The sequence below is a fragment of the Perognathus longimembris genome, chromosome 10 (genome assembly GCF_023159225.1).
Source record: "Perognathus longimembris pacificus isolate PPM17 chromosome 10, ASM2315922v1, whole genome shotgun sequence".
Taxonomy (NCBI): domain Eukaryota; kingdom Metazoa; phylum Chordata; class Mammalia; order Rodentia; family Heteromyidae; genus Perognathus; species Perognathus longimembris.
The window spans coordinates 55,709,927-55,736,529 of NC_063170.1; the positions used below are offsets into that span (position 1 = coordinate 55,709,927).

At 38.6% G+C, this 26,603-nt stretch overlaps 1 protein-coding gene across 1 annotated transcript; it reads left to right on the top strand.

The window, feature by feature from the left end:
• Window positions 1–6,545: 6,545 nt before the first annotated feature.
• Window positions 6,546–19,570, top strand: Kbtbd8 (kelch repeat and BTB domain containing 8). The gene is made up of 4 exons (XM_048356120.1): window positions 6,546–6,628; window positions 7,235–7,445; window positions 11,586–12,700; window positions 16,447–19,570. Exons 1-4 carry the CDS (start codon window positions 6,613–6,615, stop codon window positions 16,908–16,910), a joined length of 1,806 nt encoding a protein of 601 aa, XP_048212077.1. The 5' UTR covers window positions 6,546–6,612; the 3' UTR covers window positions 16,911–19,570.
• Window positions 19,571–26,603: the final 7,033 nt, after the last annotated feature.

The following is a 26,603-nucleotide window of genomic DNA, read 5'->3' on the forward strand; positions in this document are numbered from 1 at the left end:
TCACTAAGCAATTGCTTGTGCGGCTTTTGTTGCGCGTCTTACACATAGCAGACACTGAGGTAGATGATGAGGATGTAGAAGTGGAAAAAGAATTGACATATATAAACATAGGAATAGGCATAATCCTTGAAAACACAGTTCTGAGTTTTTAAAAAGTCAACAGAATGAGGTCCATGGTACAATACTCCGTGTGAATCACAAGGGCACCTAAACACCAAGATATATTTAGAATAGATACATATATAAGGATCCATATCAAATCCACAATGATCATGTTTAACACTGGGAAAAGATAAGAGTAGAGGATGAGGGATTAAAAGCAAAATGACATATGTAGCACAAGAGATGGGACTTATGAGCCAAAGATACACAGTGAGTAGTATAATTAACTTGTGCAATGCATATTTAAAAAGAAGATAAATGAAACAGTTTTCAATAAATACAGCCCTGTATTTATGTCAACTCATAGAGCTATCCAACAAGTGGGATGGCCCACAGTGCAGAGGAGCACAGAGCAGTCAGGGGCATGTTGTGATGGCCAACTGGCCTGGCTTTATCTATAGGGAACTTTTGACTGGGCCTGGGGGAGGAGGGGCATCTCTGGTTTCATTCATGGGGTAGAGAAGGCTACTGGGCATCTAGCAAAGATAATGTTAAGCATTCAATAACACATCGGGCAGCTTGTTACAAAGAGTAAACATTTGGCTGAAAATGGCAGCCATGCTAAAATTAAGAAACTCTAGTATTATGCTGGGTGCTCTGTAGTCCCAGGCTACAAAGAGATGGAAATTGGAGGGATTGTGGTTTGAGGCTAGCCAGGGAAAAAGTTAATGAAACTCATATCTTAACCAATGAATCAGGCATTGGTGTATGTGTTTGTGGTTCCAGCTATGCAGGACGCCTTACACAGGAGCACAGTGTTCTTAGGCCAGCCTTGTAGCAAACATATGAGATCCTGTCCAAAAATAACTAAGGCAAAAAGGGTTGAGAGTGTGGCTTAAGAGTAACCTGCCTAGGAAGCACAGGGCCTTAGTCTCTCACCTCAAATTCAGGTTTGGCAAACAAAAGCAATGCAACCATGTGATGTATCAATGAGAAATATAAGTGAAATGTTCCTGAAGGTACTGATATATTAATAGAGATCTTATAAATATTTAATTATATTTTAGATACATATGCAAGCTATTAGCATCTATTTTCCAAGTATCTGGTAACTTGTTGTCTATGAATTTCAGTTCCTGTGTCTGCACACTAAAAATTGCTGTCCACTGAGTTTCCCTCCATTCAGATTCTTTTAGTGAATCAGAACATATTTAGGGTTAGAAAGGACCGATAATTGCTGCTTAATTCTGTTAGCTTCATTGGGTTATAAACTAATCTTCAGAGTAGTGTTGTCTTCTCTCTCATATGTTGACATTGGCTTTGGATCTTGAAACCATCTTGTTTTAATATTATTGAATAAATCCAGGTCTCATAAGGTAATTCAGTTCAGGTTCTTTGATCCTGTGCAATAATGCAATTATGCAGAACGATGGTGCAACAGAGTCAACAAATATTAATGGATAATTCTATGTATACACTAACATATGCTTATGAAATAGATGCTATAACATATACATGTATAATAATGTATTAATAGTGTACATACGCATATCTATACACAACATTTATTTATTGGAAAGATAAAATACTCCAAATCACCGTACTGCTAAAATTATCAGTTTTGTCTGACAAAGTCAAAATAGTTTAACAGTATGAATTTACTCTTTGCCTTTTCCTTTCTGTGTTTTGGGGACTAGCAGTATCTTCATGATAGTACTGTCCATTCATAGGAGATTCTTAGTTCTTTTTGACAGACTAGACATGCTTAATAGGAGAAAATAACCTTGAATACTATATCATTCCCAGAGGACGTTTGATGCCATAAGAGAGCTGGTTTTGTAGCCAAAGACCCTTAGGTGTCTATGGATGAGGTATTGAACTCTGTAGGCCTTAGTCTCCTCATTTGTAACAACGACCCTATAAAATTTAATTAAGACATAAATTTAACTGAAACAAAATAGGCAACATAAAGCCATGAATTCCATTTCCTTGTATAGTTCCTGAATTAAGTCTCATCAATATTAAAGTAGGAACAATTACTGCTTTGCCTTCTAGGTCAAGCCAAGACACAGCACATAGGTAAGAAATTACTCCATCAGTTTGGTAAATATTTCTATAATGTATCCTCCTCTGATTCACAGCTTAAATCTTATACTAGCCCAGTGGAATCTCTTCTGAAATCCTTAAACTTATTTTTTAGAATCTCTTCTCAAATCTTTAATATTTATTTTTTGCTAATTAGCATCTACCCTTAGCTCTCATTTTTAGCTGTTTTTCATTGACTCTTAAAGTTAATAATTTCATCTCCTTCCCTTTCTCCCCCTTTCCCTCCCTCCTTCCTTCTCCTTCTTTCCTTCATTCCTTTCACCAGGAACCTTGTATTATGCAATGTCTATGCATAATGTAAGTGGAATAGTGGCAATACATATTTTGGAGGAATTAAATATTCATTCCATTAGCTTCACAGCCTCTCTTTCATTCTAAACTCTAAATGCTTAAAAATCAATGTATTTTTATATCTATAGTTTTCACTCATATCCACAAAATGCAGTCTTCTAGCTATTACCATGTTACATCTTCAAATCACTTCAGAAAGCATTAAAGAACACCACAAATTCAAAAATGCCCAGTAGGTAAAATCAATTTTAATGTCTATTTAGAGTTGTTTATTTAAAAGCAATTAAATTATATGTAATGTATAGGGTTCTAGAAAATTATAAAAATGCCTTAAATGCTGCTATTATATTAAACTTATATGGAAATAATCAGTGTATGCTCCATTCCAGGCAGGAATCCAGCCAACACCAAAGTCTTTAGCAGGGAAAAATGTCACGTTGAGCATATCAAGGAGGTTGTAAATGTATAAGCTGTCATTTGCTGAGAGGTAAGAGTCTCAGGTATTCTCTCTTTACTTTCGTTTTATATAGCTCTAGTCAATTTCACAGCTTCAACCAGTACTGAGCAGGGAAATTGGAAAACTGCAGAATCGATTTGCAGAAGTGAAGTCCTATTTTCTTTTATACCTCTTTCATCAGAGCTGCTATCATTCATGTGTTGTGTGGTATTTTTTTTTATCAACAATAGTCTGAGCACAGCTGATAACTGTTGGAAAGTTATTCGCTTAAAGTAGAAAAAGAAAAAACAAGGCGGATTTGTAATTTTCTCATTTTTCAAAGTCGCTGCTTTGTTAATCCTTCATCTTTGCTACATTTAAATTTTGGTAAAGCCTTTTTTTCCCTCTGTCAAGCCACCATGATTATAGCAACCCTCTTTGTTTTGGGTTCTTAGGGAATAGACATTATAGATAACGCTCTAAATGTTTAATTTGGGCTAATATAGGTCCTTCAAATATTCTGATTTTATTTTTCAATTTTCATCCTCCTAAATGTTTCTTTAAACAGTAAATATGTGAGAAAATGGTTTCAGAGGACAGTAAAGTACTTAGTCCATTAAGAAGAAATCCAATTACTTTTGCTGATGCCTTTCCAGATTGGCAGTAGGTTTTTTTTTTTTGGGGGGGGGGGGTCAGTGAAGCTTAAACTCAGGGCCAGGGCCTGGGAACTGTCCCTGAACTTTTTCACTTTACTGCTTTGAGCTATAGTGCCACTTCTGGATTTCTGGTGATTAACTGGAGATAGGAGACTCACAGACTTTCCTGCTTGGACTAGTTTCAAATTATGATCCTCAGATTTCAGCTTCCTGGATAGCTAGGATATACAGGCACGAACCACTGGCACCCAGCTTGGCACTATTTTTAATAGACTCCACTTAAATTTGAAATTAGAACTACTTTATTTGAAAAGAAAATTCAAGACTCTGGTTATTGATTATAACCCTGAAACAAAATCTTCTTTGCATTTTTAAAGAATACTGAGAATGAGTATGATTATTCCCCTCATTTTCCTTCTACTTATTCTGGTTGTTTTTTGAAATGTACCATAGTGATAATGAAATCTTTACTATGAAGTTTATTTATAGTGTGTCATATGAATGGCAAACTTGAAATGACAAAATTTTCATTTCTTGAATTTAAATTACAGAGGCTTTTTTCCCCCTGTATATTTTGCCCATTCCCAAGTTTCCTAGTCTTGTGGGTCAAATAATCAGGTAATGTTCTTTTCATTAACTTAGAAATATTGCCAAGTTGGTTGTTAAATAGTTGAGAATTAAATGAAATAGAAAATTTGGCACGGTCGTACACACCTGTAATCTCAGCACTGGGGAGCGTGAATTGAGTTCAAGGCAGTTCAACAGGCTACACGGTGAGATCCTGTCTCACAGTAAAATAAATAGATAATTAGCCAACTGTGTCTTAAGCAGTAAGAGACATTTTAGCATAGTTGAAAAGATTTTCAATTAAATCCAAATTTCAGATGAATAACAAATAGATTTAAGTGCATCCCAAATAATGCATGCTCTCTATTTTTACTTGCTAAATCGGACAATCTGAGAACTGATGTCATAATATTACCAATACTGCAAGCAAAGCCTCTATTATTTTAATAAATTGGACTCATAATAGTGGAAATTTAAAGTCATGAGTAACAAAAGTTAAATCAAATTCATCCATGCAAAACTATGTTGAAAAAGTTTTCATAAAGAGGAATAGTTAGTGCAGTCCTGAAGAAACACTAAGTCTTGTTAATTTTTGTAGAAGTTTAAGTATTTTGAGCATCAAATTTCTCAGAATATTGAGGGAATAGAACTAAATTGAGTTTAAAAAATTTTGCCTTTCTCAATTATAACTTAAATGCTAAGATCCTTTATTAAATTCATCCGGGTGTTGGGGCTTTGGCTCGGAGGTAGAGTGCATGAGGCCCCAGGTTCCAATATGCCCCTCCCCAATAAACAGATGAGTAGAAAGAGGCATTCAGCCAGGTGTAAGCAGCTGACACTTGGACTCAGGAGGCTGAGATCTGAGGAAAGCCCGGACGGGAAACTCTATAGGACTCTTACCTCCAATAAATCACCAAAAAGACAGAATTTGGAGCTGTGGCTCAAGTGGTAGAGTGCCAACCGTGAGCGAAAAAGCTCAGGTACAGCACCCAGGCCTTGACTTCAAGCCCCAGGACCTGCACAAGAAGAGGGAATCAAAGGAGGAGAAGGGAGAGAGGAGAGAGGAGAGAGGAGAGAGAAAGGAGAGGGAGAAAGAGAGGAGAGAGGAGGAAAGGGGAGGGGAGAAGAGAAGAAGTCTGAGAAGAAAAGGGGAAAGGGGGGAGAGGAAGGCGAAGTGATGGAGAGGAAGAAAGAAAGAGGGAGGGAGAGGGGGGGTTTCAACTGTTTAATCTTCTGTGTTAGGAAAGTTATGACTGTGTGTCCACTAAAAATTCCTTCCCATTCACTGCTAACTCCTTACATTCAAAGGTCTAGCAATCCTCACTACTTAGTCATCTACTTCCTATCTACTTGAAAATATCAAGCCTTATAATGACACCCTATGAGATGCCAGAAACGGGTAAAGTAAATCAAAACGGGTGGGCAATAAATTTTTGCTTTCTTCTAAAGGTTTGCAGCCCATGGAGCAGACTGAATATGGATTGTTGTCCACGTTACAGGTAAAACCATCTAAGAGTTTGAGACTCATCTAAGATGTCACCTATATCAGTTAAAGAGCCAGGGCTTCAGTAATCTCCCCTTGTCCAGACTCAGGACTTTCTCCAACATTTCTCCAAAGTATCTTGCGTCCTTATACAGCGTCACCTTCTCTCGAAGGGGAACAGGTGTTCCCCCCCCCCCCCCCAGTTGTAGAGGAGCTAGGCAGGAGTGGAGTTAATGGTCCCGAGTAGCCATTGCAACCAGACCTAGTCAACATGTGGAAAGCGGAGCACCCAGACAAGGCGAGGCTATTTCAGTGGGGTGTCACAGGTGATTCATCAGAGATGGTTTGCTTTGAGGCCTTCTGGAATTTTCCTTCAGGATGAGGTGTCATATTTCCGTTGCATTTTTTTTTTTTTTTTTGGCCAGCAGCCCTCCTGTCTATTTCCATAATGTTTTGGTTTTACAGCCCTCACGCAGAGCCTGCATTCATAGCGTAACCTTAGTCATTGGCAGGAGGTTTAGGGTATTAAAAAAAAAAGGTTTAAAAAAGCCAGAGGCCAAGAGAGAGGCTAAAAATGGGGAAATTTTGCGCTAGGAGAGCTTCCTCTACTCCAGCCCCATAGAATGACAGGTTTCCTCAGCCAGAAGACTACTTCTCCCGGCAGACCTTGCGCGCCCCGCCCCTGCTCCGCGCTCTCCACCTCCGCCCGAACCAGCCAACAGGGATCCGGGTCTTGGGCCTCCGCCCGAACCCGACCACGCGGGAGAGCGGACAAGAAAACTACATTTCCCGACATGCATGTGCCCATACTTCGACCAACCAACGATGGGAATTCAGAATGTGGAGGCGGAGTCAGGATGCGCAGGACACCCTATTGGCCAAGAGAAGCTTGGAAGGGCCGGAACCCGGGAGCTAGAGGAGCGAAATGACATTTCCTCTTTAAATAGCTGGAGCCGGGGCCCCATCTAGAAATGGCTGCGTCGGCAGGTGGGTCGTGCGGTAGGCAGGACTGGTTTTGGAAGATGGAAGCGAGGGGAATAAATGGGGGCCAGGCACACACTGCGAGCTCAGGAGGTGGCCACGCGTGGCCGGAGGGAAGGATGGCGTGGTGGAGGTGGCTTGGGGGTGCGGGGGGGGTGGGGGGACGGTGATGAACGGCGTGGGGGGCGCCCGGAGATTGGAGCGCCCGGGTACCCGCCGCCGCCCGCCGCCGTTGGCGAGGCGGTTGCGGGGTCCCCGGCGGCCGCCACCCGCCCAGCTTCTCTCCGGGGGCGCCCGGCCGGCGTGCGGGCTCGGGGCGGCTCCGGCTCGCTCGTCCGGTCGGCGAGCGCGGCGTTTCGGGCTCGCCGGGCTTCGGCTGCTGCGGGGCGGCCTTGGAGCCGGTTCGGCCGCGGGCTGTCGGCGCTCGGCGTCCCCGACCCCATGGTCCGCGCTCCTTGGGGGAGGACGGTCACCCGTGTGATGGTGTAGGGGCGGGGCGGGGGAGACCCCACAAACACGCATACAAAACCCAACAGCCCGACCGCCCCCGCGCGACGCCGCAGCCGCCGCCGGCTGGAACTCCGTGTGGCTGTACGATTTCTCTCCTCCTAGATTTAAGTAAGTCTTCCCCAACACCGAATGGGATCGCATCTTCAGATCCAGCCAGCGAGGCCATGGACCCCTTCCATGCGTGCAGTATTCTTAAGCAACTCAAAACAATGTACGATGAAGGACAGTTGACAGACATTATAGTGGAAGTGGATCACGGGAAAACATTTTCCTGTCATAGGAACGTTCTTGCTGCCATCAGTCCCTACTTCAGGTATGACGACGGTGGAAACTTCTATTGCTCTCTGCACCGAGCTCCCTTCCCCGCCCCCCCCCCCCCACCAGTGTTATGTACTCTATGTTTATACCGAGCTGGGACTATACAATTAAACTAGGGAGGAGATATGTATCCTCGTGTGTGTGTGTGTGTGTTGTGTGTGTGCTATATGTATATATACCACTATATATGTCAGTCACTGCTCACATATGACTAAACTGTAATTCTTTAAAAATAAAGTTAAACATTTAGGAACAAGTACATCAAACATTTCAAGTGTTCAGGTAGCACATGTGGTTAGTAACTGCCATATTAGGTAGCCCAAATCAGATTGCTACAGAAAAGTTTTCCCGAACAATGCTAATCTAGAATTTGGTCCAAAAAGTAACTCATGATATGATATATATTTCTTTAGTGTGTATAACTCTTTGAGAGTTCACTCAGTAGAGAGTTCCCTCCCCCACCTCTTGTGCCATTAAGCCTGAGCTGTTCTTGGACTTTTTCATTCAAGGCTAGTGCTCTGCCTCTTCAGCTATACATAGTTCCACTTGTGGCTTTTTGGTGGTTAGAGGAAAGAGTCTCACAGATATTCCTGTCTGAGTGAACAGTGGTTCTCAGATCTCAGCCTCCTGAATAGCTAGAATTGCAAGTGTGAGGAGCTACTGCCTGGCACATAGATAGTTTTTAATGAAGGTAAAAGTGTAATGAAAATGAGCGAAATAGTGTTTTATCTTAGGTCCCCCAAAACCAGTTCTTTTTATGCTTCTCTTCTGAATTTTTTGGTTTTCATTTTGTATTACGTTTTGCTTATCATAAAATATTGAGAAGTACAAATTTTAAAACTTGAGTCTGAAAAATAACTTCCTATTCTAAGAAGGTAGTGGAAAAGTAGTTTCCTGCCCGAGCATAACTTTTTGTTTCAGTTGTTCACTTTTATAAGCCTTTCAAGATCTCAAAGTGGTGCATGCATGACAGTAAAATCTTCTCAGCCACACTATAAATGTGCTTTTTTTCTGTTGAAGGTTCCTACCTTTAGAGGGAACTTAGCAGTGTAACATTCCAAACAGTAGTTTCTGGTTCCTCTTTCTCAGAATGCAGGGTTAAATATAGTTACTTCAGTCTAATCCTTGTGATGTCGCCATTTAGACTTGCCTAGGATAGGTAATTTGGACCACTATGCATTATCACAAGATAGTGAGCTGGAAAGAAAAAAAGAGATGAAATTCACAAACACAGAAAACAATGGTTGGCCTGGCAATGAAAATTGCCAATGACATTTTTATACGTAGGTTAAAAAAATCTCTTTTCAAGATTTTATGGTGTATTAGATTTGAGCAGTAAAAAATGGGCACTTCAAAGTTACAATATCTTACTGAAATTTCATTCTCTACATTTTATCAGTTAAATACTAGATGTATACTATACTTTGGGGGCTTAGATAAAAGAAGCATGTGTACAACATCTTTTCCTTAATTTTGAACAAGTTAAAGAAATGCTTGGAAAACCTGAGCATAAGATAGATGTGTTCAAATAAAGCTGTGTAGCTAGAAAACTGAAGAATCAGGCTTTAAACTACTCTGGTACACAAATTTCTTGTAATTAGTTCTGCTCTTGATGTAGAATCTAGAAAATCATACTTGATATCTTTAAATTTTATTTTTCTTTATTTTGTATGTTTTGGTACTTCAGTTTGAACTTTGGGTGTTGCACTTTCTGGGCTGGTGCTATCACTTGAGCCATACTACTAGCCTGTACTTAATAATTTCCAAATCTTGCATCACAAGTGGAAAAATTAGAATAGCTGGGAATCATAGCCATTTCATGATCCCAGTGGCTTGGTAGAATTAGTATTTGTGTGATTATTAGAAACTTTTGTGATTCAGGATTTTGTGAGAGGAAGTGCTTTCACTGTTGCTTAGCATTTACCCGAAGAACCTATTAGAACAGAGAACTCATTGGACACTAGACCACTCCTGTCCAGAGACCAGCCTACTCCAGGCAAGAGTAGTTGCCATGATAAAAGGATGTGAGGTAATGTTCTCCTAGGGGAGTTAATTCTGTCTAATGAAAGACTAATTTTTTCTTTTTAATTGGTATCTGTATACATAAGTCTTCCAGCACCTGAATTGAAAACTCGCTCACATATAGGGACATCTGGTTTTTAATCATCAAATCCTGTGATAGTAAACTTAAAAATTTACATTGTCAGAGTGAAAATGGAGCTCAAGAGATGCATAGCCATTTAGCAGGCTGTGTCCTTCTACCCATTTTTAAATACCTCCACGTGTTTGATGGAGGCTTTAAAAGTGACTGGAAATTTTCCTACTTAAGGGTATTTTTTAAAAGTAATATAACTTGGGCTGGGAATATGGCCTAGTGGCAAGAGTGCTTGCCTCCTACACATGAAGCTCTCGGTTCGAAGCTCTAGGTTCGATTCCCCAGCACCACGTATATAAAAAACGGCCAGAAGGGGCACTGTGGCTCAGGTGGCAGAGTGCTAGCCTTGAGCGGGAAGAAGCCAGGGATGGTGCTCAGGCCCTGAGTCCAAGGCCCAGGACTGGCCAAAAAAAAAAGTAATATAACTTTAAAAAATAAAATGGGAAGGATCTGGCTCCAATAGTTATCTTTAGTATCAGTCTTAGGTTAAATTCCTCAAGAAGTAGATTAATTTCCTCAAGAAGTATCAATTAAACATTCTATAATAAAGATATTTCCTCAAATAGCTGTTAAAATGAGACTTTTGCTATATTTTGTTTTTAATGTTTAATTTTAAGGATTGACTAGAATGAAAAATTAAAGCAAGGGTAAAAAAAAGTAAACAATTTTTATAACAGATTATTATTTAAAGAGCCGGGTTTTAGCCACTTAATGGTCAAGAAAGTTTGATAAATGCACCAATATTTTAACTTTCTTAAAAAAGTTTGGTCTTCAAGGAAGTCTTTGGAATTTTAAAAATCATTATTTTCAAAGAATCAATGATGTGTTAAATGTTAAGATTTTCTTCAAAAGACCCTATTATTATCTTTACGTGTAGATATAAATAGGTGAAAAATGGTAAGTTTGAGGAGATTAAGTATGACTTTTAAGGAAAGGTCTAAGGGCTTACCCTTGATCTTTAAATTTCATGTAAGTATTAAGAGGCCATTCAAAGACAATATAGTAGTTTTAAGGCATTTAGCTAGAGAATATGCACTTTCGAAGAACATCTTGCTTTTACTAAGATGAAATTTTAAAAAATTATTTGGGGTAAAAGTTGCTTTGTTCTTTTCGCTAAGATATAAGTAAATTTTATTAGATTATGCCTCTGTTGTATTATTTTGCTAGTCTTACAATTATCTGCAACTTCCTGGGACAGGACAGTTTCAGGTCCAGGGTCTGGAAGGCAGCTTAACTAGAAGCTTGTGCTCTGTCTCCTTTTGGTTTACTTAGATGTAGTTTCCTTTTCTCACAGTTGGCATTATTGAAGATAGACAGGCCCTCTGTGGTCACCTTAGCTCTCATGTGGGTCTTTGACTGGACCTAGGATCCTAATTAATGCAAGAGTTGACTAACAAGATATTTTATTATTATTAATTTTATATGTACTTGGAGATCTGGACAAATGAGTGAAGTCCCGAGAAAAGTTGGAAGCATAATGTCATTTATCCTTTTTTAGCAAAGAGCAATACATTTGTGAAGTAATGAAAGGGCAAGTAGATCCCTGGACTAGGGAAGATGTAGTTGCGCATTGAAGGTAAGAGTTGTTTCAGACTAACTGCATCCACAATTAATCCATTTACTGTGGTGGTCAAGGCTATGTGTATGTGAAGCAAATCCCACTAAAGGCTTTCCATGGCTTGTTTCATGTTTAGAAAGACAAACAAATAGCCCTTCCTGTAGTTACAGGTATTTAAATGATTCCTGCACATGTTGAGAAAGACTGTCCTTAACTTCTGCAGCCTGAAGTGACTATGTCTGTGGATAGAGTTTTTGGGATTAGCTAGACTAAATCCTTTTGTTAGGTGATCAAGTTTTATTCCTGTTCACAATACCTTGGAATATATTCATTCAGCTTCTAAAAGTTGTCTGTGTGTTAATAATTTGTCAAGATAATGTTTAGTTGCAGCACACAAATATTGACCACTTTTTCCTTCATAGATCCATGTTCACTAGTGGCCTTACAGAAAGTACTCAAAAAGAAGTTCGAATCATTGGTGTGGAAGCTGAATCGATGGATCTAGTACTGAATTATGCCTACACTTCTAGAATTATTCTGACAGAGGCCAATGTTCAAGCTTTGTTCACTGCAGCTAGCATCTTCCAGATTCCTTCTATTCAAGACCAATGTGCTAAATATATGATCAGTCATTTGGAGCCACAAAATTCTATTGGTGTCTTTATATTTGCTGATCATTATGGTCATCAGGAACTGGGAGATCGATCAAAAGAATACATTCGTAAAAAATTCCTATGTGTCACCAAAGAACAAGAGTTTCTCCAGCTGACAAAAGACCAACTGATAAGCATTCTAGATAGTGATGATTTAAACGTGGATCGAGAAGAACATGTTTATGAAAGCATTATAAGGTGGTTTGAACATGAACAGAATGAAAGAGAAGTTCACCTTTCTGAGATTTTTGCCAAATGCATACGTTTTCCTCTGATGGAAGATGCGTTTATAGAGACAATTCCACCTCACTTTGCACAAGCTATAGTCAAAAGCTGTGTAGAAAAGGGAGCAGCCAACACTAATGGCTGTACACAGAGGCTTGGAATGACTGCTTCTGAAATGATTATATGTTTCGATGCTGCCCACAAACACTCAGGAAAGAAGCAAACAGTGCCTTGTCTAGATATAGTTACAGGAAGAGTGTTTAAACTATGCAAACCACCAAATGATCTGAGAGAAGTTGGGATTCTTGTATCACCAGATAATGACATTTACATTGCAGGAGGGTACAGGCCAAGCAGCAGTGAGGTTTCCATTGACCACAAGGCAGAAAATGATTTCTGGATGTATGACCATTCCACCAACAGGTGGCTATCCAAACCATCCTTGCTTCGAGCCAGAATAGGCTGCAAGCTAGTGTATTGCTGTGGTAAGATGTATGCAATTGGAGGTCGAGTTTATGAGGGTGATGGCAGAAACTCACTAAAATCTGTGGAATGCTATGACAGCAGAGAGAACTGTTGGACAACTGTTTGTGCAATGCCAGTTGCAATGGAATTTCATAATGCTGTGGAATACAAAGAGAAGATCTATGTTTTACAGGGTAGGTGCCAACTTTCGTTCCTGTAGGCATACATATCAAGCCTGATTTACTTAATTATACAGAAGAGGTAACATTTCCTGTTCACAATTATGGCACGTTTCTCATAAAGTATTTGTTGATATGGTCTCTTCTGTAAAGGACCTATACAGAAAAGTCACCTTGTAAATCAAAAAAGGTTTTAAATAATTAAAAGTATTTTCAATTACTTAAATTTTGTTTTTGTATGTTCTCATATTTTGACTATGAGAATTAAGTTTTGAAAACATTCTTTAATAATTAATAGATCAGCAACTTGGGAGAACTATTTCAGGACATTTTTTAAGACTAATCAATAAAATAAGGTTAGTGCACAGTTATTTTCTTCAGTAATATACATATAATTAAAGGATATAGTAGCTGTTTTGTTATGGAGCTTACTGAATTAGTTTAAAGGAAAAAGTATTATATACAGTATTAACTAGATTAACAAAGAAGGTTTTTTGTTATTGTTTTGTGCCGATACTGGGGGTTGAACTCAGAGTACTCTTGCTTAGTGTTTACACTCAAGACTGTTGCTCTACCACGTGAGCCGAAACTCCCCTCTCAGCTTTTTTTTTTTTTTTTTTGGCCAGTTCTGGGCCTTGAACTCAGGGCCTGAGCACTGTCCCTGGCTTCTTTTTGCTCAAGGCTAGCACTCTGCCACTTGAGCCACAGCGCCACTTCTGGCCGTTTTCTGTATATGTGGTGCTGGGGAATCGAACCCAGGGCCTCATGTGTACAAGGCAAGCACTCTTGCCACCAGCCATATCCCCAGCCCTCCTCTCAGCTTTTTGCTGGTTAATTGGATATAAGAGTCACTCTCTCAGATTTGTCAATGATAGCTGGCTTTGAACTAAAATTCTTAGATTTCAGCCTCCTACATAGCTAGGATTACAAGTGTGAGTCACTTGCACATGGCTTATCAAGATTATTTTAATAAGCCTTATAATTGCATGAGTTAGGAAACTTAAATACAAAGGTTCACATATTTTTCACATTTAAATTTCACTGGTTCATATTTCCTTTCATAATAGTTTGTTTTCAGTGTTTTGTACTGAAAAAATGTAAGACATCACCTTATTTTCCTATTCCCTATTTGTGAATATACTTATATGTAAAACACACACACACATACACTCTTAAACTTAGAGGTCCTGTACTCTGGCAAAGTTACAGTAAAAATATAGCAAATAGGTGAGAATAAAGTTCTAATTTATGAGAACAATTTTTTTCTTGTATGTTTTAGTTGCTGTAAAATGTTTTAGTTGCTGTGAATATTGAGATGAACCAAATCCTTATTTCTCTACATTGTTTCTTAATTGGTTATAGTTAAATGTTTTCATCACCCTACTATTTTTAAATAAGAGGAAAAATGAAACTTCAACAAAGACATAGATGCCTTTTTAAGCCCTTATCCTTTCTTTTTTTTAAATTGTCTTTATCCTAATCTTTTAACTGAAAATATTCCGGAAATGCCTGAAACGTTTGGTCTAAGTTCAACATCAAGTTAATTCACCGAAAAGAGTCCTATTTTCCACTGCCTTATTTTAATTACATAAAGACAGCATGTGGTTTGGATTTGTTGGTCTTGCCAAAAAAGTAAAATTTAAGAATGCATGTAAAATACATCCAGTATGACTGGATAGTGTGCATCATCCTGTAATGACATATGCTCCACCTGTATTCTGGTGGTTAACCGGTTAACTGACAGAGGTAGAATCAGTTATAAGGTTTCTGATTGAAATGTAGTGTGTTCATACAAATATTATAGCAAAAAAGAATGGAATTAATAAAATTTCAAGGCCAGAATAAAGATCATTTAGTATGAGCTTTTAGTGCAAATAAGAGAAATCTGAGGCCCTGAGGGTTTTAATTGCTAGTCATTGGTTTTACTTTATTAAAGAAGACTTTAAATTTTAAAGATGACCTTTTTATGTTTTTTTGTTGTTGGTGGTGTTCATGGTGTTTGAACTCAGGGCCTGGGTGCTGTCCCTGAGCATTTTTGCTCAAGGCTAGAGCTCTACCACTTTGAGCCATAGTGCCACTTCTGTTTTTCTGGTGGTTAATTAAGAGATTAATTGGAGTCTCATGGACCTTCTTGCCTGGGGTAGCTTTGAATCATGATCCTCAGATCTCAGCCCCCTGAGCAGCTAGGATTACAGGCATGAGCCACCAGTACATGGCACATTTAAAAGTTTTGTTATCTTCTTTATCAAGATTTTTTTTTTTTTTTTTTTTTTTTTTTGCCAGTCCTGTGCTTGGGATTCAGGGCCTAAGCACTGTCCCTCGCTTCTTTTTGCTCAGGGCTAGCACTCTATTACTTGAGCCACAGCACCACTTATGGCTTTTTCTGTTTATGGAATGCTGAGGAATTGGACCCAGGGCTTCGTGCATGCTAGACAAGCACTCTGCCACTAAGCCACATTCGCAGCCCCTTTATCAGGAATTCTGTCATAAGAGCAGGTGATATGCAAGCAAAAGCTGCATGATTAAGTAAAATAATGTCAATGTTAAAATGCCACTATTATTAAGTAGGAATTTGAATTTGGAAATAAGAGTAACCTCATTTAGAACAGTTTTCAAGAGGAATCTTAATTTAGAATTGGCATTTCTATATGGAACAAAGCCTCTTTATATAAATAAACCTGATATGAATAGTTGGAATGTTGTGCTATATAGGTGCTCCCAAATCTGAAACTTTGTTAGTGCCAGTGTGATACCCCAAATGGAATATTCCACACTGGACCTTGTATGGTAGATCATGGTCTAATCACAAATACACTGGAAAAAACTGTTCGTGTGTTTCATAGTTAGACTTGAATTCTATCCTCAAGACATCTGTCTTTTATATACAGATGTTCCAAATCTGAAAAAATATCTAATATTCAAATATTTTTAGGTCCAAGCTTCTCATATAACAGATATACTGTCTGTGACTATTGAAAATATTTTGATCTGCTCATATGTAATTCTGATTTCTTAAAAGATGTTGTGAAGCTATTCTAATTAGCAAAGCTATTCTAAATCCTTAGGTATAATTTTTTTTTCAAAAAAATTATTTATTAAGCCATGGTCTCCTTGATTTTGAATTCATATTCTTCAAGCCTATGGAATATGCAGTTCTTAAAAGACATTTTTAACTGGCAGTCTGAATTGATATACCTTTTACTGTTAAATTAGAATATAAATGGACTGAAAGTCCATTCTACAAACCGTGTGTGTGTGTTTGTATTTTTAGTGTTGCCAACTTTTCATCTGTTGAAATTTATTTTTGCATTATAGTGGCAAAATTTATGTAAACACAGCAGTGACCCACAAGCACAAATTGAACAATTCTGTGTCCTCTTTTCTAATTAAATAATTACAACAAAAATATGTAATGGCTTGTTTATGATGGAGCTGCATGTATGCATTTTGGCTTGCTAGGTGAACATTACCAATGATGGTTTCTTTAGAGCTGGGTTAAAATAAATTTCCTATAATTCACAATGGGTTAGAACAAACGGAACTAAGCTCTTAATTATTATTCTGTAATTATGCCAAAGTAACTGCTTATATATGTATTCTCTTTGTCCAAATCTCCTAATTCAGGTTAGATATAATATTACCTTTACATTGTATTTACAAATGGAAATATTTGGAAAAGTACATTCTAATCTTTAGAGGGATTAAACACACAACCAAAACCAAACACAACAATGTACATATTCTTGTTTTCTTTTTTTTAGGAGAATTTTTCCTCTTCTATGAGCCTCAAAAAGACTACTGGGGTTTTTTAACCCCCATGACTGTGCCTAGAATCCAGGGCTTAGCAGCTGTATACAAGAACTCCATCTACTACATAGCTGGAACCTGTGGAAATCATCAGCGTATGTTTACTGTTGAAGCCTATGATATTGAGCTGAATAAATGGACTAGGAAGAAGGACTTTCCATGTGATCAGTCCATAAATCCATATCTTAAGCTGGTTCTTTTCCAGGATAAACTCCACTTATTTGTTCGAGCTACTCAAGTGACTGTTGAAGAACATGTCTTCAGAACCAGCAGGAAAAATTCCCTTTACCAATATGATGACCTTACTGACCAGTGGATGAAAGTATATGAAACCCCAGATCGGCTGTGGGACCTTGGCCGTCATTTTGAATGTGCTGTTGCTAAACTCTATCCTCAGTGTCTCCAGAAAGTACTGTGACTCGTGACAGATCTTATGAGTATCAGTGGCATCTCATACCAAGATATCTTGTCAGGAGAGGCATTGTTGATACATTGAAGAAAGCTGAGAGTTTTAATATACAGAAATGGGTGCTTCTAAAGATTACAGTGTAGGGATGGATTTGCTTTCATTTTTGTGATGCTTTCATTTCAGTAAGGAAAAGGTAACAAAGTGCAATTATCAGCATTTTTTTTTCCTGGCATAAAAGTGATTGTGCTATTTTAAAATTTTGTGATAAATAGTCACTGAGCTACCAGATGAATTAGGACAACTATGCACTCGTAAAAGCAGTTAGGGTAACTAGGTAGAGACATCCAAACTAGTTGACATGACTTTTTATTTTAAATACGGGTAACTATCCGAGGCAATATCACTAGGATTTTATTTAGCTGTGACCTCTCTAGCCCAGAGAAGCACTAACTTAGATCCTCATTCTTGATATTTATATATATTTACATGTTTTATTTGTGTACTGTTTTCAAGAGATTTAAACATTTTGTTATTAGACTGAAGGAAATATCAGTCTCAGACAGAGCTTGTAGATTGATTGATTGTTTCACATTTCCCATATAACTTAAGTTTAGCTAAAGTTTTAAAGTGGCAGCTTTCTGTCTATAACTTTTTTAAAGTGCTAACACTGTCTCTTTTTTGTTTTTGTTTTTTAAATCCCAGAAAGGGCTTAAATTTGTAGGTGGCTGGTGCTAGTATAAGAATTCATGTGAATAGTTGATTGATTTAAATGGTCTGAGCGTATGTTTATCTTTCAAGTTAGTGTATTAATTTCATGGCCATAGTATTTTACCTGTTGAACTCTTGTGATTACACGGGACTTGCTATTTATGTAGTAGGATATGTCAGCTCTTGGTCTAACTGGATTCAGTCATAGAATAATAAGACTGTTATATACCAAGTTTGCACTAACATGGGCTATTTTGTTGGCCAACCTCCTTTGCTCTACCTGCTGATACAGATATTGTCGGTACATTGTGTTATAATGTGAAGTTTTGCAACTACTTTCAAAATTCTATTTCCAGAAAAAAATTCCTGCAGTGCTCTAATACTTCAGTGGGTTTTATGTTTCATATTATAGTTACAACTGATTTTCTTTCTTTTTTTTTTGCACTTAACAGTGAGGAAACAGAATAACAGCTTTATAGGTACTTTGTAGGTACATTTTTCATGTTCAACTGATGAATTTCTAAGTCAGTTAGGAATATTAACACGAAGGACAAAGTAACTCATGTCCCTAAGGCAAGTATTTGGGTCAGTAACCTAATCTTTAGTATGCCTAGAATAATTGATAAAAAAAAGATAGAAGTCTGTCCTTAATCTAAACAGTTTGATTCTTTTGAAGAAAACAAACTGGCATGGTTTGTATTACAAAAGATCTTGTACAAATCATAATGTGATACTGTGAACAAATTTCAAACATTGCCTCTTTACATCACATACCTCATTTTTTCAGAAACTTTTCAAACTGCTTTAAAACACCTCTACAAGTAGGGAAAAAGTTCAAGGGGACAGCATTTTATAGAATTAACATTTAAATCTAGTTCTAGTAGATACATGGTTTCTTCTTATTGGTCTTGAAAGTGTGACTAATTTCTTTATAAATGGTATTAACTAATGTTTTACCTCCGTTTTTCTTCTATTTTCTTTGTCTCCATGCTGTTTTGGGGTTCTTTCTATAAGTTAGTTCAGTAATTTTTTTTTTTTTTTACAGTTTTGAATTGCTGACTGGAGGGAAATAAAATAACTTTTTGTTTTCATAAAACTTCATTGAGTATCTAAGGTTTCCTGCCGCTTTTTGACAATCTTCTGTATCTAGAAAAGTGTATTACTTGAAAACCTGACATAGAAATTTGAGTTAGCAATGTGTATGTGCCGTATTGTATGTAAGAGAACAACACTGTGGTTCATTCTTCTATTGATCTGCACAACGGTTGTTCATTTTATTATAACAATTTATATTGAGGGTATGATCTAAGAATAGTGGGTCAAAGCCAAGGCTTAGAGTTTTCTACTGGAGTAGAATATATTTGAATTTTGTATGAAGAACTATTTGTTTACATTACATATAGCTGGGATAAATTGCCACTTTTAAAATGGTTTAAGAAGAGTTCCTAGAATAGGAAGATTAGTGATGTGTGGGTTTATGTGTAGATATTTAAGGCACATTTTCATAGTATGATGAAACTAAATAAAAGGCACAATGGCAACTACAGAACAAAAAGGTCCCACTTTAACTGTGTTTTTGCATTTGAAGAATGTATGTAGCACTTTCCTATATTTTTTGTAACACATTGAAGACTGGACTTGATTTAAAAACTATGTTACAGGAAAGTACAAGTTGTATTCTTTAATTTCCATCGTTATTTCTTGTTACTGTATAAAGTTGATGCTTTCTCGATTTCATTGGTGCATGAGAAGAAGTGTATGTGATCTGTGAGGAAACAGATTCCATGGAAAGCAGATTCAAATGGCATTCAATGTGCAGTGCTCAGGTATGTAGTAAGTACTGTAGTCCTATGGGGGCAAATGTGTAGATATTTTTAAACATTTTGCCGTAATTGCACAATTTTTTGCATTTTTACCTAATGTCATTGTTTCTTATAATAAAAGCTTTTCTGATTAAAAAAATAAACTTTCAGCCTTGTAAACTTGACTTCTGACAAGTTTTGCAGAATTAAAATGTATTGAATATCTGGCCATTGGTAGAAATGAATTAGTTGCTGGGTGCAGATGGCTCACGACAATCCTAGCTGCTTATGGGGCTGAGAAATGAGGATCACAGTTTGAAGCTAGCCTGGACAGAGAAGCCCCTGAGACCATCTAATTTACAGCAAAAAAGCTGAACTGGAGGCATGGCTCAAGTGGTAAAGTGCTAACTATGAATGAAAACCTAAGTGAGTTCAAGACCCTGAATTCAAACCCCAATACTGGCATGTTTGCATGCCAGTAAGTACATAAATAGAAATTTAATATTATATATAATGTTTTTAAAGCAAACTCTCGTTAATTCCTTTATGCTGATTGTTCTGGACTAAAAATGTCTCCTATTTCTCTTTTAGCTACTTCATATGATGGGAAAATTCTGTTCCTTCTTTGAAACATACCTAGACACTCTCCTGTTCCTCTTCCACCACTGTCACCCTAGTTGGAGCTAGCCTGTGTTGTCTGCTTCTGGACAGTTGTCCTATTGAAATCTTTTCCCCATACGGTTGTTTGAGATGTCCCGTCAAGACTAAGATGGTATCCCCTTCTGTTCCTGTGCCTTCAGTCACATCCCCCCAGCTTACTCCATTTCATCCACACAGCTTCAGACATGCCAAGAACCGACACTTGTGGGTTCTTTGCCACACTGTGTATCTGAGCAACCCTTCACAATCTCTAGTAAAATGTCACTTTCCTGGCCATCTTATTATTATGACCATATCATCTATCTACCTTTTTCTGCTTCTCCAGTTAAAATGCAAGTTTGGCAAAGTCGGGACACTCACTGGCTGGAAAGCACAGGTCCCTGTTGTACTTCAGATCATAGTAAATGCAGGAGGAAATGAATCTTCATTTACCTGTCAGAGTACCATGAGAAATGGTTGGACCAGTACTGTCATTCCTTTTAGAGTTCTGTTTTCCTCAGAGCCATGAAAACATCTTCATGAAGCCTGTAACTGATTATCATTCAGACAGTAGATGAGGTATGTCTTATTTGTTGTCCCATCTGCACCTCCTCCCCATCATTACATTGTAAGCCCTCTAATATGTTTCTGGAGGAGATTGTGGAAAAATACTCTAAATTTTACTTTAAATATAGACTTTACAAGTGAAACCATCGGAACTTGAAGCTGCTGTACTTTTTTTTTTTTTTTTTTTTTGATAGGACTGAGGTTGGAGCTCAGGACTTGCTAAGCAGGTCCTTGACCACTTGTCTATGGACCCATGTCTATGGACCTTTTCCCTTCTAGTCATTTTTCACTTAGGGTTTGGAGAGTTTTTAACCATTGACCACTCTCAGAGGGTAATCATACTTACAAAGCTGGCATTACAGACATAAGCTACCAGAGCAAGATTGTTGGTTGAGATGGGCTCTTGCTAACTTTTTACATGGGCTAGATTCAAACCAAGATCCTGCTAATTTTTGTGAGCATCTAGGATTATATGCATGAGCCACTGCCAGCCTGACTTTTCTGTCCTCTCTTGACACTGCTGTCACTTAACATCCATAATACGCTCTTACTACTCAATGTAGTTTTATTGTTCTTGGTACAATTAGCCTTTTAGATGAATTAGTATTAAAGGTGTTCTCCCTTCATCAATTCCTTTTCTAACTTTAACGTAGATCTCTTCCAGTCTTATACCAGTTTCCATGTGCCCACGAACATGTTTGATACTCCTGAAGAGACAGGCCTGCAAGTGATGAATTTCAGTTTTCCTGAGAAAGGCTTTTCTTCCTCAATTTTGAAGGGTAATTTTGCTGGATGTAGAATTTCAGCTTTGTTCATTTTCCGTGACAATCTTCTGATTAAATCTCAGTACTTTAGTGGGCTGTGTCCTTAGCTGGGACCTTCACAGATGTTGCATTTATTTTCCCAGCTCCATCCTCCTGCCCCAGCTGCAGTATCCCAGTCTTGAAGCCCTGACCCCTGTTAGCTTTCTTAATTATTTTCTGATTAGGAGGGAAGGGAAGGCTAAAGGGAATTGGGATGGGAATGGAAAGTATTATTCCCTTTGTTATGAAATGACGTGGTGTATTTTACAACTATTATACCTCTCTTCCAGCCAGAGTCCCTAAGGGTTCTTTCTCAGATCTTTACTATTAGAACCAAGTGGGATTCCAATAGATAAAACCCATAAAACTGTGAGGATCTCATAAGATTGGAGTTGTTGTGAGTCTGCTCTCAGCCTCCAGCCCACCAACCCAGATGACCATTGTGGCTGTAGAACCTCAGGGTTAGGGGAGCGCATCTTGACTGCCAGCCTCTGCATTCACCGCTACCCAGTTCAGAATGACTGTGTGCAATGTAAGTTTTCTGACAGCTCCAGAAAAGTCAGACTCAACTTGAACAGCCTTTTCTTTCCTTCCTCCCTTCTTATTTATTTGTTTGTTTGTGTGCCAGTACGAGGGCTTGAAATCGGGGCCTGTGTGCTGTCCCTTGTCTTTTTCCGCTCAAGACTGGTACACTACCACTTGAGCCACAGCTTCTGTTCTGAGTTTTGGTAGTTAACTGGAGATGAGACAAAGGACAAAAGGGTGAATCAATGCAACGGCGATATTCACAAGAAATGAACTGTATAACTTGGGCGGGGGATGGAAAATGGGAGAAAAACGAAGGAGGGGTGACATTTGATAAGAAATGTGCTCACTCTGTACATCACCTTGACAATAAAAATTTAAAAATATATGATAAAGTAATTTTGTGGGGCAGGGGGAAGGAGTCTTAGGGACTTTCCTGCTGTGGCTGGCTTTGAACTGGGTTGCTCAGATCTCAGTCTCCTGAGTAGCTAAGGATTACAGACATGCACTATCCTTGGCTTGCTTGAAAAGTCTTTTCTTATAGAGTGTGAAGAGATGATATCTAGGATGTTTATATTTTCAGTGCTCAGTGTAGAAGTGCCAGTAACATGCTTCAAATAAATGTGTATATGTGTTGATTAGATGAATGAATTAATCTTTAGGCTTCTGTTACATGCATTAGAGACTTCACAATAAAAAGTAAAAACCATGTTCATATTATTAATCATTGTCAAGTATATTTTACTAGTAAATTTCATATTCATAGAATTATTTGATGTACAGTTCAGGGAATGCTGATTCTCAAGGACCTTATAACATAGCTTTCTAGGCTAACTTAAAATTATATAACTTAATGAGAATCATCAATCACTTTGAGATTAAAAAAAAAAATCAAACCATTAAAAGTAAATTGAGGGTCTGGGGATATGGCCTAGTGGCAAGAGCGCTTGCCTCGTATACATGAAGCCCTGGGTTTGATTCCCCAGCACCACATATATAGAAAATGGCCAGAAGTGGCGCTGTTGCTCAAGTAGCAGAGTGCTAGCCTTGAGCAAAAAGAAGCCAGGGACAGTGCTCAGGCCCTGAGTCCAAGGCCCAGGACTGGCAAAAAAAAAAAAAAGTCCTGGAGCACTGGATACTTAGACATGTTAAACTGTAACCCCCTTGTACAACCTTTTCAAGTACAGGAAAATTTAAAAAGGGAAACTGAAAATTGCAATGTAATCATTTAAAATCACCTTTATGTTTATTTGATTTTTTTTTTTTTTTGCCAGTCCTGGGGCTTGGACTCAGGGCCTGAGCACTGTCCTTGGCTTCTTTTTTCTCAAGGCTGGCACTCTACCTTGTGTCACCATGCCACTTCTGGCTTTTTCTATATATGTGGTAGTGAGGAATCGAACCCAGGGCTTCATGTATGTGAGGCAAGCATTCTACCACTAGACCATATTCCCAGCCCTTGAAATATTTTCTATTGTCTAGTTTGTTAAGAGAAAAAAAGATAATAGGTCCTTTTCTCTCCCACAAATATATACATTAACTATAATTTTTGTGTACAAAATATTTCAGTAAATGCTAATAGAAACCATTTCATCTTTTCCCCCCAGTACTGAGGCTTGAATTCAGAGCCTTATGCTCTTACTCGGCTTCCTTTTTGCTCATCACTTGTCTAGTCCAGCCTCTAGTCCAGCCTCAGCCTTCTGAGTAGTAAAGATTATAGGCTTCAGCCACAAGTGGCCAACAGAAACCACACTTTTTTTCTTTCCTGTACTGGGGTTTGAACTCAGGCCTGGGGCTTGTTAGTCTGGCCTGCTACTGCTTGAGCCATGCCCTCTGCCCTCTGTTTTATATTGGTTTTATAAACACAAACTGTAGTGTTTGAGGGTGACTATGGGCAGAACACATAACCTTTCTGAGTTCAGTTTCTTTGTGCATAAAATAAGCTAATAATATGATCATCTTAGAGTTTCTGAGGGTCAAATAAACATTTAAATCACTTGTTACAGTGCTGGATACATAGTGAATATTCTATAAATATTTGTTGTGGTTAGTATTCATAACCATACCGCTGACTTTTAGATATACTTGGAGCAGAACTTTACAGAACAATATTCTGTAATAGCTAACATAAAGTATATGCTAAAGAGAAGTCTAACCATCTGGACTCTGCCTATAAGCCATGCATGAAAACAATTTTCACAGTTTTGCAGTCACACACTTCTCACTTTCATTTCCGGACTGCGCATTTTTTTAAAGGATTGAAATTAAACAAATGATATTATAAGCAATTTATACAAAGCTTGTAGCCTCTGTCTACAAAATAAAACTAAGACCTTGTTTGCTTTGAAGAACTGAAAAAGGCCTGTCATTTTATCTTCCATTCTCATTTGGAGATAAGAATCTATCTAGTCACTTTGGTCATGTATGAAATTACCATATGCTGGTTGGTTTAAGAGGAAAAAACAAATACTTTTTTTTTCTCACAATCTTGGAGCTAGAAGTGGGAAGTAAAAAATGTGCAGGCTGAGCCAATGTCTGGTGAGACATAAGATTATATTCTGACTGTATCTTCTCTTGGTGGAAAGTGGATGGACAGAAAGCAAACTCTAGTGTCTTTATTTAATTTCCCAGGGCTGAGGAAGTGCTAAGCAAGTGCTCTACTGTTGAGCTATGCCCCCACACCTTTGTATCTGTAAATGTTTGAGTCCCACTCATGTATGTTTGTAATCCCATCACACTGCGGTCATGATTTCAACTCAGGAATATGAGTGGGCAGGGGAAAGTAAACAGTCCATACAGTAGGTAGTGGAATTTGGGTCCCTTCGTTTATCGTTTGAGACATTTGCAAAAATCCTATAAGGATAACAGCAAATGGGGTCAGAGCCCCTTATGACAATGCTTAGGCGAGGACAGCAGAGAGAATTTCAAAGATGAGCTCTGAAGAGAATGAATAAAATGCAAAGGAAAAGGCCAGACATGCAAACGTAATTAAGCAAAGTGGTAGGGCCAGAAATCAGCCAGTGAATTAAGGTGCAGGCGGCAGGTGTGAGTGAAGGCAAGCTGGGCAGGGTTTGCAGCTGCTCTACCTGAAAGCCTCTGATGGGGAGACTCGGAGCCACCGTGGCACTGGTGAAACGGCTTTTCAGCGAACAGAGGGCTTTTCAATAAAAATGGAAAATGAGGCATCCCCAGGCAAAAATTCATAGCTTATCTTATTTCCATACTCCTCCAGAGATAGTTCACAAAAACCTAGGTGGCAAGGAGGCAGAGCTAATGGCAGACAAAGCCCTCTAAAAAGGAGCAGAGTAAGAGAAAAATCCTGACTCAGAAAGAGACACACTTTCTGGGGCCTCTTACATTTCCGGAAGAGAATACAAATAGCTCTGCTTGCACAGCTCTTCACTAATTTGCCTCAGAGTCAAATCTCTTTCTCACCCCTGACCCAAAACATCTGGTTTATGACCGTATTCCAAAGTCCCAAGTCTCCTAAAGGATGTGGTGGGCCTGGCGGTGGCAGGAGTCTTGGCAGAAGGCAGGCCTACACACAGGGGCCGAAGACCCAGGTCCTCTCCTGCTGTGTTCTATGAGGCAGAGAGATCGTACCCAGGGCCTGGCTCATGTATCTCAGCCCCCAAGTTGTATCTGAGGATAACTTTGATCAACCGTTTATAGAAGCCTATTATTTGTCCCCTTCTGAGAAATATGAGAAGAGAAATATTCTTTTATACTCATTCATAAGATGTGATTTACAGAAACCATGTGCATCATATACATATATATATATATGACTTAGGGGAAGGTAAGAGATGCTTATGATCTTTTTTCTTAAACCTACATTTCATGGTTCTAAAATACAAGTGTTCACACTTTACTGGGAACTAAGCTGTCCAAAATTGATTTGCTCTACCGTATCACATATTTTGTATTTATATAGTTATGTATGACAATAACCTTTCAGGTGAAAAGTACTTAAGTGTGTATGGGCCATCGGCTAGTATTTTGGTCTTTCAAGGCACTTTCCATTTTTGAAATGGTTTTGTATATGTTATCTTTTCGGCATCTACTATGGGTCTTGAAGCTATTTGTCACTGCTTCCCTTTTACTGTCTAGGTAAGAAAAGCCACTGAAGGCAGACTGATGTGCTCAGGAGATCAAATCTAGCTGTTACCATAAGGGGATGCTCACTCGTTCCCACTCTGCTGTAAGCAGTGAAGGAAGGATTGCCTGATTCCAAACCTGAGGCACAAGGCACAAGGCTCATCTTCCACTGACAAGGGAGCCAGTTGGGGATGTAAAGCGAGTGAGCTGAGTTTCAAGGATCACTATGTATAGATTGTTGTGTGGCAGCCAGCCTGGGGAGGGGTGGTGGGGAGGCAGGAAACTGGGAAAGGTGATAGGTCAGGCAAGAAGATGTGTAGCTGGCACTCACTCAAATCCTATTCAAGGCTCCAGGCACTCAGAAGAGAGCAGGGAAGAAAGCCTGGAGCAAGCCAAGCCTGGGAGGCCCATGTGAGGTGCAGGAAAGGAAAGACAAGCTTTTCAAAGGAGCCAAGAATAGAAAGGGAACAGAACTTAGCACGGAGTGAAAACAGGGCATTCGAACGACAGCAACACCTGAAAACACAGCTAAACCTTTTGTTCATGAAGCCTCCAATGTCACA